Source organism: Triturus cristatus, chromosome 11, assembly GCF_964204655.1.
Source record: "Triturus cristatus chromosome 11, aTriCri1.1, whole genome shotgun sequence".
In the NCBI taxonomy this organism is placed as follows: Eukaryota; Metazoa; Chordata; class Amphibia; order Caudata; family Salamandridae; genus Triturus; species Triturus cristatus.
The window spans coordinates 1,165,482,505-1,165,500,931 of NC_140594.1; the positions used below are offsets into that span (position 1 = coordinate 1,165,482,505).

The 18,427-nt window shown below is 45.2% G+C and overlaps 1 protein-coding gene across 1 annotated transcript in view; it reads left to right on the top strand.

Moving 5' to 3' along the window:
* LOC146788644 (putative cation-transporting ATPase 13A4) overlaps positions 1–18,427 on the top strand; it is a 468,281-nt gene that overhangs the window by 257,705 nt on the left and 192,149 nt on the right. The window contains exon 16 of the mRNA XM_085635854.1: positions 5,534–5,690. Coding sequence (XP_085491980.1) covers positions 5,534–5,690 — 157 coding nt within the window. The remainder of the gene's footprint in view (positions 1–5,533; positions 5,691–18,427) is intronic.

An 18,427-nucleotide genomic window follows, 5' to 3' on the forward strand; every position in this document is an offset into this window, starting at 1 on the left:
TTTATTGATTTTTAGTGTTTTTAAAAAAAAAAAAAAAAGTACGCGCACCGTACGCGTACGGTAAAAAAAAATAAAAAAAAGTTTTTAAAAACATATGTAAAAAAAAGATGAAAGATAAGGTTGGCTCTTAAAAGAACCGTTGTGTTCATGCAGGGACAGAGGAAAGGAAGCATGGGAAAATTATTCAAAGCGACAAATGTGTTGATCTATTTTGTTGTTCACTAGGGAAACACTGGTCTCCCTATAGCAAATTAGATCTTGACAAAATGTGCATCGAATATCAACCTTCCGAAATCGAGGGTTGATTTCCAGAGGGCCAGCAAAAGGAGATTCTCCCCCCACAGATGAAGGGCTCACCTGACCTGCAGAAGAAGGAGTCAGCCCTGCAGATGATGGTTCAGGCTGAGCTGCTGTGGATGTACTGGCTTGTCTTTCTGAAGAGTTACCTCCAAAAAGATGACCATGTGTCCTTCTGTGTACATCCTGGAGGTGTCTCTTCATGGTGTGATTCCCAAAGGAATACTTCCTGTTAGGATTACCTCTAGAAAGTACACGCTTACACAGCTTACAAGTCACTAAGGGTGCATTTACCTTTTGCTGGCCTTCAGGAAAAGTAAAATAATCCCATACATAAGAGGGCTTTTGTTTCCTCGATCTCTGCCTCAAGACAGTGCTGCTAGTGCTAGCCTCACTCTCAGAAGAGCTCTGCTGTTCTGCCATCGTATCCCAAAGACAAACCAGCTCCTTCTCCCAAGGGATCACAAGCAGAAATGAGGGGAATGGGTGTGGTGTAGGAGAGTTCTAGAACTGAAAGTAGTTACAACCAATCAAAAGTTGTGTTTCATGATCACATGACCTACCGTACGCTTACGGTACGCTTACGGTACGCTTACGGCAAAAGTGCGCATGCGCGTAAAAAAGACACGCGCTTGCGCGCATGCGCATAACAGTCACTCCCGGCACTTCCGCGTAACGTGCGCGTGTAGCGTACACGCGTACGCGTCCCACGCGGAGTACGCGCGGCTACGCAAATTGCGTAACTATACGCAAGCAGCGTAGGAAAATTACGGACGTTGCGTAAACCGTACGCTTACCGTGAGCTTACGGTACGCGTACTAAAAAAATTTAAAAAAAAAAAGAAAAAAAGTACTGCAAATAAATTTTACATGTTTATTTTAAAAAATATATTAAAAAAAACATATTTAAGAATTTTAAAAATTTAATCATAGTCTTTATAAAAGGTAAGAAAATTAAAATAAAAATATGTTAGAAAAAATAGAAGAAAAAAAAAAATTAGCATTTAAAAAACCTTGCAAATTCACTGAAAAAACCATGGGTTTCACACACGTTATAGTTAGGAATTAGCATTTAAAAAACCTTGCAAATTCACTGAAAAACCATGGGTTTCACACACGTTATAGTTAGGAATTAGCATTTAAAAAACCTTAGAAATTCAGTGAAAAAACCATAGGTTTCACACACGTTATAGTTAGGAATTAGCATTTAAAAAACCTTAGAAATTCAGTGAAAAAAACCATAGGTTTCACACATGTTATAGTTAGCTGGACATTTTACTCGTAAAAAACCAATGAAATTCCCCCGTTATAGTTAGTTCAGCTAACTATAACTCGCGCGCCCGCAATGAACTGCTGATGACGTCACATATTACATCACTCATCACATGGTCAGTGACATCACTCATGACATCACTGATGACATCTCAAATGACATCACTGATGACCTCACTGATGACATCATCCTTGTGATAGAGTGGCAGACCTCCTCTTCCCCTAATAAAACCTTTGATACACACATTCAAAAATAGAGACTAAAATTTACAAAACAATGGACATACCAATAACAGTTACAACAACCTCTTCAGTAATTCTAAGATCCACATACACATCCATTCATTCACCAACAGTCCAATACAGTCACTCATACATGTACTCACTTATCATATGTACTCATACACCTATACATCCTGTAACACAATGCCACTCATCCATAGAGCTACTCACACACATAGTCACTCATGCTAATAAAGAATCAAACATACATTTACTTGCATATACAGTTATACACACACCACCACAATTACTTCTACGGAAACTTACACATACTTAGTCTTTTAAACAATCACTTATGGAAATACATACTTATTCATACAGGAACTCTTTCAATCTCTCACTCTCACATATACTCACATATATAAACCAATAGTCACATATACTAGTTTTAAACATATGTAGTTACTCATAAAGACACTATTGAGACAGTCATTCACTCACTAACACACCCATACACACACTCATCCACCCATGCAGTCCTGCACACATGCTCTGTTCAACACATACAAACAGTGAGTCACTCATTCATGCACCTATGCACTACGTCATACCCCCCACCGAACCATGCAGACACTCAGACTGATACTCAAAAAACCAACTAATAACCTATATAGACACCCATGTAGCTACTCACCAACCCATGCAGCCACTTATACACAAAGTGAAAAAATGATACAGATATTTATATATTTAAACATTACTCACTAAGCCATGTATTCACTATGATACACTTAATCAGTCAGTTACATAATCAATTTTTCAAAAAGAAATCATCCATTTAGACAGTAATATACCCATTTATTCTTCCATCAACCTTGAGATATACATATATAAAACATATTTAATTTTCAGAAAAACACACATTCACTGGATGATGTCATCAGTGAGGTCATCAGTGATGTCATTTGAGATGTCATCAGTGATGTCATGAGTGATGTCACTGACCATGTCATGAGTGATGTAATCTGTGACGTCATCAGCAGTTCATTGCGGGCGCGCGAGTTATAGTTAGCTGAACTAACTATAACGGGGGAATTTCATTGGTTTTTTACGAGTAAAATGTCCAGCTAACTATAACATGTGTGAAACCTATGGTTTTTTTCACTGAATTTCTAAGGTTTTTTAAATGCTAATTCCTAACTATAACGTGTGTGAAACCTATGGTTTTTTCACTGAATTTCTAAGGTTTTTTAAATGCTAATTCCTAACTATAACGTGTGTGAAACCCATGGTTTTTTCAGTGAATATATATATATATATGTATGACACTGAGCATCCAATGGAATATTATGATACAAAGAGCAGGCAGACATCAATGACATGGTTGAAAGGAGTACTCAGTAAAGAGAGAAGCGGCAGAGGTCAATGAACATGAGAGTACTCACTAAAGAGAGGTGCTGCAGATGTCAATGAACATAGGGGTACTCACTAAAGAGAGCTGCTACAGAGCTAAATGAACATGGGGTACTCTCTAAAGAGAGTTGCTGCAGAGGTCAATGAACAAGGTTGATGGGGTATCAAACAAAGAGAGGAGCAATGGCTGATCTGAACAAATACAATGGATGCCTATGGGATAGAACCACAGCAGGAGGCATCTGGTTACTGTAACACGTTTGTCTAAATCTGTCTCCACAGGTGGGCATGGCGTGAACAACACAGAACAATTTTACCTTTGATGCTGAATGTTACACTAAAAACATAATAAACTTGTGCTCAGATTCACTGGAGAGATACAGGTTTTTAGTCGAAATCACTAAAACCTTCACGAGGAATTGTCTTTCTACAAGCAGTGGCCCGTTGTTGTAAAATATAACCTTCACCGAACAAAATGGCTTTTTTTTTAAAACCGATGTATGAACTTCTGCTCATCAGAGGCCTAAGGTTCGCTGTGCCTTCCCACAGCCAGTGGAGGCTCTAGGTTACCTCCACAACCAGCAGAGACTCTAGGTTACCTCTCCAACCAGCAGAGACTCAGGGTCAACCCCACAGCCAGCAGAGACTCTAAGTCACTTCCTCAACCAGCAGAGACTATAGGTCACCTCCACAACCAACAAAAGACTCTAGATAACCTTCACAGCCAAGAGAGACTCTAGGTCACCTCCACAACCAGCAGAGACTCAGAGTCACCTCCACAACCAGTAGAGACTCTAGGTCACCTCCACAACCAGCAGAGATTCTGGGTCACCTCCACAACCAGGAGAGATTCCATGTCACCTCCACAACCAGCAGAGACACTAGGTCGCCTCCACAACCAGCAGAGACTCTGGGTCACCCCCACAACCAGCAGAGACTCTATATCACCTCTTCAACCAGCAGAGACTATAGGTTGTCTCCACAACCAGCAGAGACTCTATGTCACTTCCACAACCAGCCGAGACTCTAGGTCACTCCTCAACCAGAAGAGACTCTAGGTCACCTCCACAACCAGCATAGACTCTAGGTCACCTGCACAACCAGCAGACTCTAGGTCAATTCCACAACCAGCAGAGACTCTAGGTCACCTCCTCAACAAGCGGAGACTATAGGTCACCTCCACAACCAACATGGACTCTAGGTCATCTCCACAGCCAGGAGAGACTCTAGGTCACCTCCACAACCAGCAGAGACTCTAGGTCACCTCCACAACCAGCAGAGACTCTATATCACCTCCTCAACCAGCAGAGACTCTAGGTTATCTCCACAACCAGCAGAGACTGTATGTCACCACCACAACCAGCCGAGACTCTAGGTCACTCCTCAACCCGCAGAGACTCTAGGTCACTTCCATAACCAGGTAAGACTCTTGCTCACCTCCACAACCGGTAGAGGCTCTGGGTCACCTCACACAACCAGCACCGACTCTAAATCACCTCCACAACCAGCAGAGACTAAAGGTCACCTCGATAACCTAGTGAGACTCTAAGCAATCTCCACAACAATCACAAACTAGGTGAACTCCACAACCAGCAGAGATTCTAGGTCACCTCCGAAATCGTCAGAGTCTCTAGGTCCCCTCTACAACCTGCATTGATTCTAGGCCACCTTCACAACCTCAGCCACTCTAGGTCACCTCCACAACCAGCAGAGACTCTGGGTCAACTTCACAACCAGCAGAGACTCTAGGTCACCTCCACAACCAGCATTGACTCTAGGCCACCTCCACAACCAGCATTGACTCTAGGCCACCTCCACAACCTCAGACAATCTAGGTTACCTCCACAACCAGCACACACTCTGGGTCAACTCCACAACCAGCAGAAACTCTGGGTCACCTCCACAACCAGCATTGACTCCAGGCCACCTCCACAACCTCAGACACTCTAGGTCACCCCCACAACCAGCAGAGACTCTTGGTCACCTCCACAACCAGCAGAGGTTCTAGGTCACCTCCACAACCAGCAGAGACTCTAGGTCACCTCCACAACCAGCATTCACTCTAGGCCACCTCCACGACAGGCAGGCATTCTAGTTCACCTTCATAACCAGCAGAAACTTGTTGTCACCCCAATTACTAATAACTGGTTGTGACTCAAAGCCCTCTATCAGCCAAGTCACCGGGGACATTTGTGCTATGACATATGATACCTCCATTATGCTAATTGTTTCCTGAACAGCTTATAGTGCCCGAAAGAAAAATAAAATGGAAGAAATGTTCATCTAAGTGTTCATATTCATGCTGATGTAATTTTCTGCTTCGTCCTTAGGTTCCTGTCGAAGGTATCGCTATCGTGCATCAGTTCCCATTTTCCTCAGGCCTACAGAGGATGTCGGTTGTCACACAGGTGATTGGGTGCGACCAGTGCCTGGCCTTCATGAAAGGAGCACCAGAGAAGGTGATCAGCTTCTGCAGACCTGAGACAGGTATTCAGAGACATAGATTAAAAATAACTTACCTCTGAGTTAGAAAAACATTAGGAAACCTTGTAGGGTTCTCTGGTCCCTTCTCCATAAGTAGGCATGAGCATCTTTATAAAGTTCTAGAACTCTACGGTGGCTTGCAATATTCTTATTATGAAAAGTTGGGAATATTTTATTTATTATATGTTATCCATAATAAATTAGACACAGAAATGGGGAGAAATATTGATAATGAAATATGCTCTTTCTCCATGCGAAACCTCTCCTGCATGTTTGCAGTTGGTGAACAGCATTATAAATAGCAAGAAATAAAAGACAAAATGTATAATAATAGTATTGCTGAAGGATAACATCCTGTCAACCCAGAACACTATTTGGTTACAGTTTAGTACAAGCATTGACAAACACAATATTTCTGGCCTGGGTTAGATGATGTGGTGCCAGCATATGCCACAGAAAATAAAAGGAAAGCCATTCGGTGAAAGGAATGCCAGTCTTTGTGAATGATTGTATTTTGCCTTGACAACTGATTCTACTCAGGGTAAGGTAGCAGTGAAGAGGAAAAAGAGTCCATCCGACCCATCTAGGGAGACTGTGAGGTGCAATGAACAATCTCAACAGAAGCCAAGGTGTGATACTGATGTATAGAAATGGCAAAGCCAAAAAAATATGGAGGCATGTCCTCTTCTGCTACGAGAGAGAGACTACATTTATGGAGAAAGGATTTATTTTACAAAATTCTTGAAGGACTTCTATAATAGAGAAATATTTTTACTTCAAGTAATCTGTATTCTATTGTGTAAGGAATATGGCAGATGACTACCTCATACTGCGGCTGCCCATCCCAGGGATTACTGCTGAGCAAAAAAATAAGTATCTCTCAGCAGCCCATGGAGCTCGTAGTGGAAGGTACCAGGGCTTCAATCCACAGGCCAAATGTTTAAAATGAGGGAAGGGGCAGCTACCAGCCCATTAACATTTTCTCTTCCTATTTTTGCAAGAATAGAGTCGGAGGGGCCACGACAGGCATGTATAAACCAATGCAGGAGGTGCATTCACAGCCCTTACTCCCTCCTACTGCATCTCCTTCCTTGCCCTACTTTTATAGGTGAGGTTTGGCCACAAAGCTGCGACCACATAGTATGTGATCAACCTAACAAAGAGCTTTAAGAAGTACTAACAGTACTGCCAGGAGAGGGGCTTTGGCTCTGCCCACATTTTTAGAGTCAGGACGATATGCTTTGATTAGGCAGAAGATGTGTGCTTCCACAAATAAGGGCCCGATTCACAAAAGCAATCTGAGACAAAATCCTAACTTTACGACTCTCGGTATTCACAAAGGGCATTTAGGAGTGGTAACATTAGAATTTTGCCTCAATTAAACTTAGGTTTTGGTCTTAAGTTTACCTTAAGGGTGTGAAAGTCTCTGTATGAATGTAAAAGTGAGAGTGTAAGAGTCTCTGTTTAGGTTTGTGAATGGCATTTACAGTGTCTGCATATGTATGAGCATTAGTGTTAGAGGGTCTGTATGGGTATGTGAGTGGGTGTGAAAGTCTCTGTATGGATGTAAGTTTGAGAGTTTATGCGTTTGTGAAGGAATATAACAGTATCTGTACGATATCTGAATGGGTGTGACAGTATCTGTATAGGTATGTGACTAGGAGTAAAAGAGTCTTTATAGGTGTAATTGTGGGTGTAAGAGTCTGTGTATGGGTTTGTGAATGGGTGTGAGAGTCTCTGTATGGGTTTGTGAATGGGTGTGACAGTGTCTCTATTGGTATATGAATGGATGTGAGAGTGTCTGTATGGGTATGTGAGTGGGTGTGTCATTATCTGTATGGGTATGTGAGTTTTTCCCCATTTCTGACCCCAGGACACATGCTCAGCCCTCTTTTATAACATGTACAAGGGGTCTCACCTTATCCCTTTGTTCAATTTGCAAAGACATTTTCCCCGACAATCAAAATGGCCGGTGCAACTTTTCTGTGAAGGTGCGGCCAGCCAATCAGGTCTTTGCTGTGGCGCTCGAATTTGCAGTTCCCCCGGAGTGGATCCACAGAGTATCCATGTCCCTATATATACAAATTAGTTTTTCTCTAAAACTACTAAAAGGATTAATACCAAATAAGTAAAAGTGTGATCTGTGTTAAGAAATCTACCTTTCTGCCAAATTAGAAGTATTTCCATCCAGCAATTCGGGCTCTAGGCTTGCTCAAAGGTCCTATGGCAATTAACAGTGGGAAAATGCATTTCAGGACACCCCACTTTTTGTCGGCCATGCTTGACAGACCACCCCAAACCTTTCCAGATACAAGCTGACGTGAGTGTCAACTCTTTTGGGAAAATTTGAGGGTGATTCGTCAAGTGGGGGCCGAGAAAAAGGGGGTCCCAAAACATGTTTTCCCCATGTAATTTTCCATAGGAAACTTTAGACAAAACTACAGCCCGAACTGCACAACGGAATTGCACCAAATTTGGCAAAAAGGTAGCCCTTGGTTTAGAAAGAGTCCTTTTTGTTAAATGGTGTAAATCCGTTCAGTAGTTCCTGAGAAATTAGAAAAAGAAAAAGTTTTGATATCTAGAGCAGCGGTGGGTTCGCGAGCCCTCCCTAGCACGAGCTTCACTGTAAATGGCTGCCAACAGAACCGAGTCACAAGAAAACAGTAGAAAAAAGATTAAAAAACAAGAAAAGGGGGCAGGGTAGAAACACCCTGACCCCCTAGGGCTGCTCAGAGGGGTGCCAAAAGGACCCCCAGGTCCAAAAAAAGCATTTCTTTTAATAATTTCGGAGGAATTTGCGCTGTGGTTACGAATCCCCCGAAAGTATTTATAAAAATGAAGCGCCGGCTCCTGCCCTTCATTTAAATGAGGCTCCCGGGTGGGCCAGGTCCCCGGGGCATTGTCCAATTACTAATTTAAAAATTGCGGGGGCCCGTGGGGGCCCCCACAGCCCTGGGGATCGCCACCTCTCCGGGGCTATGTTAATAACATGCGGACGGGCACGCAGCCCTCCCGCAGCCCTGGGGACTGCCACCACAAGGGGCTTGTTTTTTAATGTGTGGCCCTTATTAAATATTCACGAGGGGGCATACGGCCTCCCCGCTGACCAGGGGACCACCACCCTCTGGTGCTCTTTTCAAAATGCGGATGTCCATTACAGACCCATGAGCCCCGGGGACCACCACCTCCCCGGGGCTTCACTCACGTTAGGAGATGGACCGCGCGGACCCCCTCCTGGAGCCCTTGATAGCCCTGGGGACTGCCACCCCCCAGGGCCAGCTCCTGCAGTGTCCCGGGGTGCCCAGCCCCAGGATACTGCTGTTTGCTATGACAGGGCGGGATCATGGCTCCCGCCCTGTCATAGCAAACTCTGCTATGGATTTTGGAATCAAAAGCAGAGGAAACCTGCTCTCTCTTCCAAAATCCAATGTACATTGCTTTTCCACACAGGAAGCAGCATATCAGAAGCTCCCTGAGTGGAAAAGCAATGCCAGCTCCCACAGGACGTGGGGAGCCGGCAGGGACCTTGGGGGAATTGGGGTCCCCCCACTGTCCCCAACGGATAAGGATGGCCCCGGGGGATGGGGTTCCAAGGGCCACAAGTCGTCTAAACGGGGACCACGCAACCCCCACCACTTTACAAAAAAAAAAAAGGCAGGCTGGCCCTGGGGGATGGGGTCCCCGGTGCCATAATTGGCCTTAGAAGGGGGGCCACGTGGCCCCCCTCCCAAAAATAAATAAAAAAAAGGATGGCCAGGCCCCGGAGGATGGGGTCCCTGGGGCCAGAAGTGGCCCGGGAGGGGGGCCAGTCGGCCCCCCTCCCCTAACAAAAAAAAGGAAAAGCCGGCCCCCGGAACCGTCTGGATATAAGGGGACTTAATCCACCAACTTAAAACATGCCACAGGACGTGTTTTCACACATGTCACATCAGGCCCGCCCCCTTCCTTCACCACTGTGCAAACACGCCCTGTGGAGCGCTTTAAGTTAGGGTTTAACTCCCCTTGAATCCTGAGGGTCCCTGGGGTCCAACTAGTGCTACCTATACAGTTTAGAATATCCCTGTTACTGCCTATGCACTCCTCCAATTACCCAGCCAGTCCCATGTCCTTATCCAATCACTCTGCCAAAACCCAAGTGCTTATAAATTCATCATGCTCTCTCCGTGCAGCAAGCACTCTAAGTATCCAGTCACTATCCATATACTCATGCAACGACCCAGGCACTAACACATGCAGTGCTACAATCACATGTGCTCTATCCATGCAGTCCTCTATCCACCTACACACTACTGATTCACTCCTCCAATTACCCAGGTAGTACCCATGCAGTCCAGCAATCACACTGTCACTCCCCGTGCACTCCTCCAATCACCCAGTCAGTACCATGTACTGATCCAATCACTCCCTCCATACCCAAGCACTTATAAATTCACCATGCACTCTCCTTGTAGTACTCTAATCATCCAGTCAGTGTCCATGTACTTATGCAATGACCCAGGCACTAACACATGCACTGCTACAATCCCCTGAGCACTACTGATGCAGTCGAGCCATTTCCTTGTCACTACCCACGCACTCCTCCGATCACCCAGCCAGTTCCATGTCCTTATCTAATCACTGAGCCAAAACAAAAGCACTTATAAATTCACCATGCACTGTCCCTGCAGTACTGGAATCATCAAGTCACTACCCATGTACTCATGCAATGACCAAGGCACGAACACATGCGCTTCTACAATCCATTGAGCACTACCCATGAAGTCCAGCCATCGCCCTGTCCCTATCCATGCTCTCCTCCAATCACCCAGTGAGCACCATGAACTTATCCAATCACTCCGCCAAAACCCAAGCACTTATAAATTCACTATGCACTCTGCTTGCAGTACTCTAATCATCCAATCAGTACCCATGTACTCATGCAATGACCCAGACAGTAACACATGCACTGCTACAATCACTGTGTACTACCCATGCAGTCCTCCAACCACCTACACACTTTTCATTCACTCATTCAATACCCCTGGTAATACCCATGCAGTCCAGCAATGACCCATGCATCAAATCATGTACTGCTACAATACCCTGAGCACTACCCATGCAGTCCAGCCATAGCCCTGTCACTACCCATGCACTCCTCCAATCACCCAGCCACTACCATGTACTTATCCAATCACTCCACCAAAACACAAGCAGTTATAAATTCACCGTGCACTCTCCTTGCAACACTCTAAGTATCCAGTCACTATTCATGTACTCATGCAATGACCCAGGCACTAACACATGCAGTCCTTTAATAACATATGCACTATCCATGCAATCCTCTATCCACCTACACACTACTGATTCACTCCTCCAATTACCCAGGAAGTACCCATGCAGTCCAGCAATTACACTGTCACAACCCAGTTCACTCTTCCAATCACCCAGCTTGTGCAATGAACTAATCCAAACACTCCGCCAATTCCCAAGCACTTATAAATTCACCATGCACTCTCCTTGCAACACTCTAAGTGTGCAGTCACTATCCATGTACTCATGCAATGACCCAGGCAATAACACATGCAGTGCTACAATCACATGTGCACTATCCATGCAGTACTCTAACCACCTACACACTATTGATTCACTCCTCCAATTACCCAGGAAGTTCCCATGTAGTCCAGCAATCACACTGTCACTCCCCGTGCACTCCTCCAATCACCCAGCCAGTACCATGTACTAATCCAATCACTCCGCCAATACCCAAGCACATATATATTCACCATGCACTCTCCTTGCAGCACTCTAATTATCCAGTCACTATCCATGTACTCATGCATTGACCCAGGCACTAACCCATGCAGTGCTACAATCACATGTGCACTATCCATGCTTTACTCTAACTACCTGCACACTACTGATTTACTCGACCAATTACCCAGGTAGTACCCATGCAGTCCAGCAATCTCGCTGTCACTCCCCGTGCACTCCTCCAATCACCCAGTCAGTACCATGTACTAATCCAATCACTCCACCAATATCCAAACACTTATAAATTCACCATGCACTCACCTTGCAGTACTCTAATCATCCAGTCAGTACCCATGTACTCATGCAATTACCCAGGTACTAACTCATGTACTTCTACAATCCTTTGAGTGCTACCTATGCAGTTTAGTAATATCCCTATTACTGCCTATGCACTCCTCCAATTACCCAGCCAGTCCCATGTCCTTATCCAATCACTCTGCCAGAACCCAAGTGCTTATAAATTCATCATGCTCTTTCCGTGCAGCAAGCACTCTAAGTATCCAGTCACTATCCATGTACTCATGCAATGACCCAGGCACTAACACATGCAGTGCTACAATCACATGTGCACTATCCATGCAGTCCTCTATCTACCTACACACTACTGATTCACTCCTCCAATTACCCAGGTAATACCCATGCAGTCCAGCAATCACACTGTCACTCCCTGTGCACTCCTCCATTCACCCAGCTACTACTATGTACTGATCCAATCACTCCCTCCATACCCAAGCACTTATAAATTCACCATGCACTCTCCTTGCAGTACTCTAATCATCCAGTCGGTACCCATGTACTTATGCAATGACCCAGGCACTAACACATGCACTGCTACAATCCCCCGTGCACTACTGATGCAGTCAAGCCATTTCCTTGTCACTACCCATGCACTCCTCCGATCACCCAGCCAGTTCCATGTCCTTATCTAATCACTGAGCCAAAACACAAGCACTTATAAATTCACCATGCACTGTCCCTGCAGTACTGGAATCATCAAGTCACTACCCATGTACTCATGCAATGACCAGGGCACGAACACATGCACTTCTACAATCCATTGAGCACTACCCATGCAGTCCAGCCATCGCCCTGTCCCTATCCATGCTCTCCTCCAATCACCCAGCGAGCACCATGAACTTATCCAATCACTCCGCCAAAACCCAAGCACTTATAAACTCACTATGCACTCTCCTTGCAGTACTCTAATCATCCAATCTGTACCCATGTACGCATGCAATGACCCAGACAGCAACACATGCACTGCTACAATCACTGTGTACTACCCATGCAGTCCTCTAACCACCTACACACTTCTCATTCACTCATTCAATTCCCCTGGTAATACCCATGCAGTCCAGCAATGACCCATGCATCAAATCATGTACTGCTACAATACCCTGAGCACTACCCATGCAGTCCAGCCATAGCCCTCTCACTACCCATGCACTCCTCCAATCACCCAGCCACTACCATGTACTTATCCAATCACTCCACCAAAACACAAGCAGTTATAAATTCACCATGCACTCTCCTTGCAGCACTCTAAGTATCCAGTCACTATCCATGTACTCATGCAATGACCCAGACACTAACACATGCAATCCTATAATCACATCTGCACTTTCCATGCAGTCCTCTATCCACCTACACACTACTGATTCACTCCTCCAATTACCCAGGTAGTACCCATGCAGTCCAGCAATTACACTGTCACAACCCAGTGCACTCGTCCAATCACCCAGCTTGTGCAATGAACTAATCCAAACACTCCGCCAATTCCCAAGAACTTATAAATTCACCATGCACTCTCCTTGCAACACTCTAAGTGTGCAGTCACTATCCATGTACTCATGCAATGACCCAGGCAATAACACATGCAGTGCTACAATCACATGTGCATTATCCATGCAGTACTCTAACCACCTACACACTATTGATTCACTCCTTCAATTACCCAGGAAGTACCCATATAGTCCAGCAATCACACTGTCACTCCCCATGCACTCCTCCAATCACCCAGTCAGTACCATGTACTAATCCAATCACTCCGCCAATACCCAAGCACCTATAAATTCACCATGCACTCTCCTTGCAACACTCTAAGTGTGCAGTCACTATCCACGTACTCATGCAATGACCCAGGCACTAACCCATGCATTGCTACAATCACATGTGCACTATCCATGCAGTACTCTAACCACCTGCAGACTACTGATTCACTCTTCCAATTACCCAGGTAGTACCCATGCAGTCCAGCAATCACACTGTTACTCACCGTGCACTCCTCCAATCACCCAGTCAGTACCATGTACTAATCCAATCACTCCACCAATATCCAAACACTTATAAATTCAGCATGCACTAACCTTGCAGTACTCTAATCATCCAGTCAGTACCCATGTACTCATGCAATTACCCAGGTACTAACTCATGTACTTCTACAATCCTTTGAGTGCTACCTATTAGGGCTGGGCGGAATTTGCATAATCGCGTTACGCAAATCTCCGCGAAACGGTAAAAAATCTCCGCGAACATGCAGAAATTCTGCGAACACGCGGATTTGCTTGTTCGCGATGCTTTTTTCCTGTTCACAGTTGCTGTTTGCGTGCTCGGGGAGAAATATCTCGCGAACACGCATTTTGAGAACGCGAACAAGAAAAAATTTCCCGAAGTCGCGGAAAGCAGAATTTTGGGCAATTTTGCGTTCTCCGCGGAACACGAAATTCCGCAAATTCCGCGAGCGGAACGGAATTTGCCGCCCAGGCCTACTACCTATACAGTTTAGTAATATCCCTGTTACTGCCTATGCACTCCTCCAATTACCCAGCCAGTCCCATGTCCTTATCCAATCACTCTGCCAGAACCCAAGTGCTTATAAATTCATCATGCTCTCTCCGTGCAGCAAGCACTCTAAGTATCCAGTCACTATCCATGTACTAATGCAATGACCCAGGCACTAACACATGCAGTGCTACAATCACATGTGCACTATCCATGCAGTCCTCTATCTACCTACACACTACTGATTCACTCCTCCAATTACCCAGGTAGTACCCATGCAGTCCAGCAATCACACTGTCACTCCCTGTGCACTCCTCCATTCACCTAGCTAGTGCTATGTACTGTTCCAATCACTCCCTCCATACCCAAGCACTTATAAATTCACCATGCACTCTCCTTGCAGTACTCTAATCATCCAGTCAGTACCCATGTACTTATGCAATGACCCAGGCACTAACACATGCACTGCTACAATCCCCTGTGCACTACTGATGCAGTCAAGCCATTTCCTTGTCACTACCCATGCACTCCTCCGATCACCCAGCCAGTTCCATGTCCTTATCTAATCACTGAGCCAAAATACAAGCACTTATAAATTCACCATGCACAGTCCCTGCAGTACTGGAATCATCAAGTCACTACCCATATACTCATGCAATGACCAGGACACAAACACATGCGCTTCTACAATCCATTGAGCACTAACCATGCAGTCCAGCCATCGCTCTGTCCCTATCCATGCTCTCCTCCAATCACCCAGCGAGCACCATGAATTTATCCAATCACTCCGCCAAAACCCAAGCACTTATAAATTCACTATGCACTCTCCTTGCAGTACTCTAATCATCCAGTCAGTACCCATGTACTCATGCAATGACCCAGACAGTAACACATGCACTGCTACAATCACTGTGTACTACCCATGCAGTCCTCCAACCACCTACACACTTCTCATTCACTCATTCAATTCCCCTGGTATTACCCATGCAGTCCAGCAATGACCCATGCATCAAATCATGTACTGCTACAATACCCTGAGCACTACCCATGCAGTCTAGCCATAGCCCTGTCACTACCCATGCACTCCTCCAATCACCCAGCCACTACCATGTCCTTATCCAATCACTCCTCCAAAACACAAGCAGTTATAAATTCACCATGCACTCTCCTTGCAGCACTCTAAGTATCCAGTCACTATCCATGTACTCATGCAATGACCCAGGCACTAACACATGCAATCCTATAAATCACATCTGCACTTTCCATGCAGTCCTCTATCCACCTACACACTACTGATTCACTCCTCCAATTACCCAGGTAGTACCCATGCAGTCCAGCAATTACACTGTCACAACCCAGTGCACTCTTCCAATCACCCAGCTTGTGCAATGAACTAATCCAAACACTCCGCCAATTCCCAAGCACTTATAAATTCACAATGCACTCTCCTTGCAACACTCTAAGTGTGCAGTCACTATCCATGTACTCATGCAATGACCCAGGCAATAACACATGCAGTGCTACAATCACATGTGCACAATCCATGCAGTACTCTAACCACCTACACACTATTGATTCACTCCTTCAATTACCCAGGAAGTACCCATGTAGTCCAGCAATCACACTGTCACTCCCTGTGCACTCCTCCAATCACCCAGCCAGTACCATGTACTAATCCAATCACTCCGCCAACACCCAAGCACCTATAAATTCGCCATGCACTCTCCTTGCAACACTCTAAGTGTGGAGTCAATATCCACGTACTCATGCAATGACCCAGGCACTAAACCATGCATTGCTACAATCACATGTGCACTATCCATGCAGTACTCTAACCACCTGCACACTACTGATTCACTCTTCCAATTACCCCGTCAGTACCATGTACTAATCCAATCACTCCGCCAATACCCAAGCACCTATAAATTCACCATTCACTCAACTAGAGGTACTCTAATCATCCAGTCAGTACTCATATACTCCTGCAATTACCCAGGCACTAACTCATGCACTTATACAGTCCTTTGAGTGCTACCTATACAGTTTAATAATATCCGTTTCTACCTATGCACTCCTCCAATTACCTAGTCAGTCCCATGTCCTTATACAGTCACTCTGCCAAAACCCAAGTACTTATAAATACAACATGCTCTCTCCTTGCAGCACTCTAAGTATCCAGTCACTATCCACTTAATCATGCAATGACCCAGGCAGTAACACATGCAGTGCTACAATCACATGTGCCCTATCCATGCAGTCCTCTATCCACCTACACACTACTGATCCACTCCTCCAATTACCCAGGTAGTACCCATGCAATCCAGCAATCACACTGTCCCTCCCTGTGCACTCCTCCAATCACCCAGCTAGTACCATGCACTGATCCAATCACTCCGTCAATACCCAAGCACTTATAAATTCACTATGCACTCTCCTTGCAGTACTCTAATCATCCAGTCAGTACCCATGTACCTGTGCAATGACCCAGGCACTAACAAATGGACTGATACAATCCCCTGAGCACTACTGATGCAGTCCAGCCATTTCCTTGTCACTACCCATGCACTTCTCTAATCACCCAGCCAGTTCCATGTACTTATCCAATGACTCCGCCAAAAACACAAGTACTTATAAATTCACCATGCACTGTCCTTGCAGTACTGTAATCATCCAGTCACTACCCATGTACTGCATGCAATGACCCAGGCACTAACACATGCACTTCTACAATCCCCTGAGCAGTACTGATGCAGTCAAGCCATCTCTGGTCACTACCCATGCACTCCTCCAATCACCCAGCCAGCACCATGTATTTATCCAATCACTTTGCCAAAACCCAAGCACTTATAAATCCACCATGCACTCTCCTTGCAGTACTCTTATCATCCAGTAAGAACCCATGTACTTATGCAATGGCCCAGGCACTAACACATGCACTGCTACAATCCACTGAGCACTACACATGCAGTCCAGCCATATCCCTGTCACTGCCTATGCACTCCTCCAATCACCTAGTCAGCACCATGTACTTATCACTCTGCCAAAATCCAGGCACTTATAAATTCACCATGCTATCTCCTTGCAGTACTCTCATCATCCAGTCGGTACCCATGTACTTATCCAATCACTCCGCCAAAACCCAAGCACCTATACATTCACCATACACTCTCTTTGCAGCACTCTAATCATCCAGTAAGAACCCATGCATTCATGACCCAGGCACTAACTCATGCACTGTTACAATCCCTTGAGCACGACCCATGCAGTCCAGCTATCGCCATGTCACTATCCAGCCAGCACCATGTACATATGCAATGGCCTAGGTACTAACACATGCACTGCTACAATCCCCTGAGAACTTCCCATGCAGTCCTCTAACCACCTACACACTACTGATTCACTCCTCCAATCACCCAGAAAGTACCCATGAACTCCAGAAATCCTTCTGTCACTCCCCATGCACTCCTCCAATCACCCATTCAGAAAGAAGTAATTATCCAATCACACTGCCAAAACCCAAGCAGTTATAAAAATGACCATGCACTGTCCTTGCAGCATTCTAATCATCCAGTCACTACCCATGTTCTCATCCAATGACCCAGGCCCTAACACATGCACTGCAACAATCCCCTGAGCACTACTGATGCAGTCCATCCCTCTCCTTGTCACTACCCATGCACACTTCCAATCACCTAGCCAGCACCATGTACTTATCCAATCACTCCGCCAAAACACAATCACTTATAAATTCAACATGTGCTCTCCTTGCCGTACTCTAATCATCCAGTCAGTACCCATGTACTTATGCAATGACCCAGGCACTAACACATGCACTGCTACAATCCCCTGTGCACTACTGATGCAGTCAAGCCATTTCCTTGTCACTACCCATGCACTCCTCCGATCACCCAGCCAGTTCCATGTCCTTATCTAATCACTGAGCCAAAATACAAGCACTTATAAATTCACCATGCACAGTCCCTGCAGTACTGGAATCATCAAGTCACTACCCATATACTCATGGCAAATACAGAGGAGGTCATGCTAATCACAGGGGTACCCCAACGCATAGTGTTCCCTAGTGTATGTAGGTGTGTTCACTGTATTCTAAGTGTCTTTTAGCATAGCACTGGCTCTAGGCCTGGTTAGTTAGAGTCAGTTACCAGCAG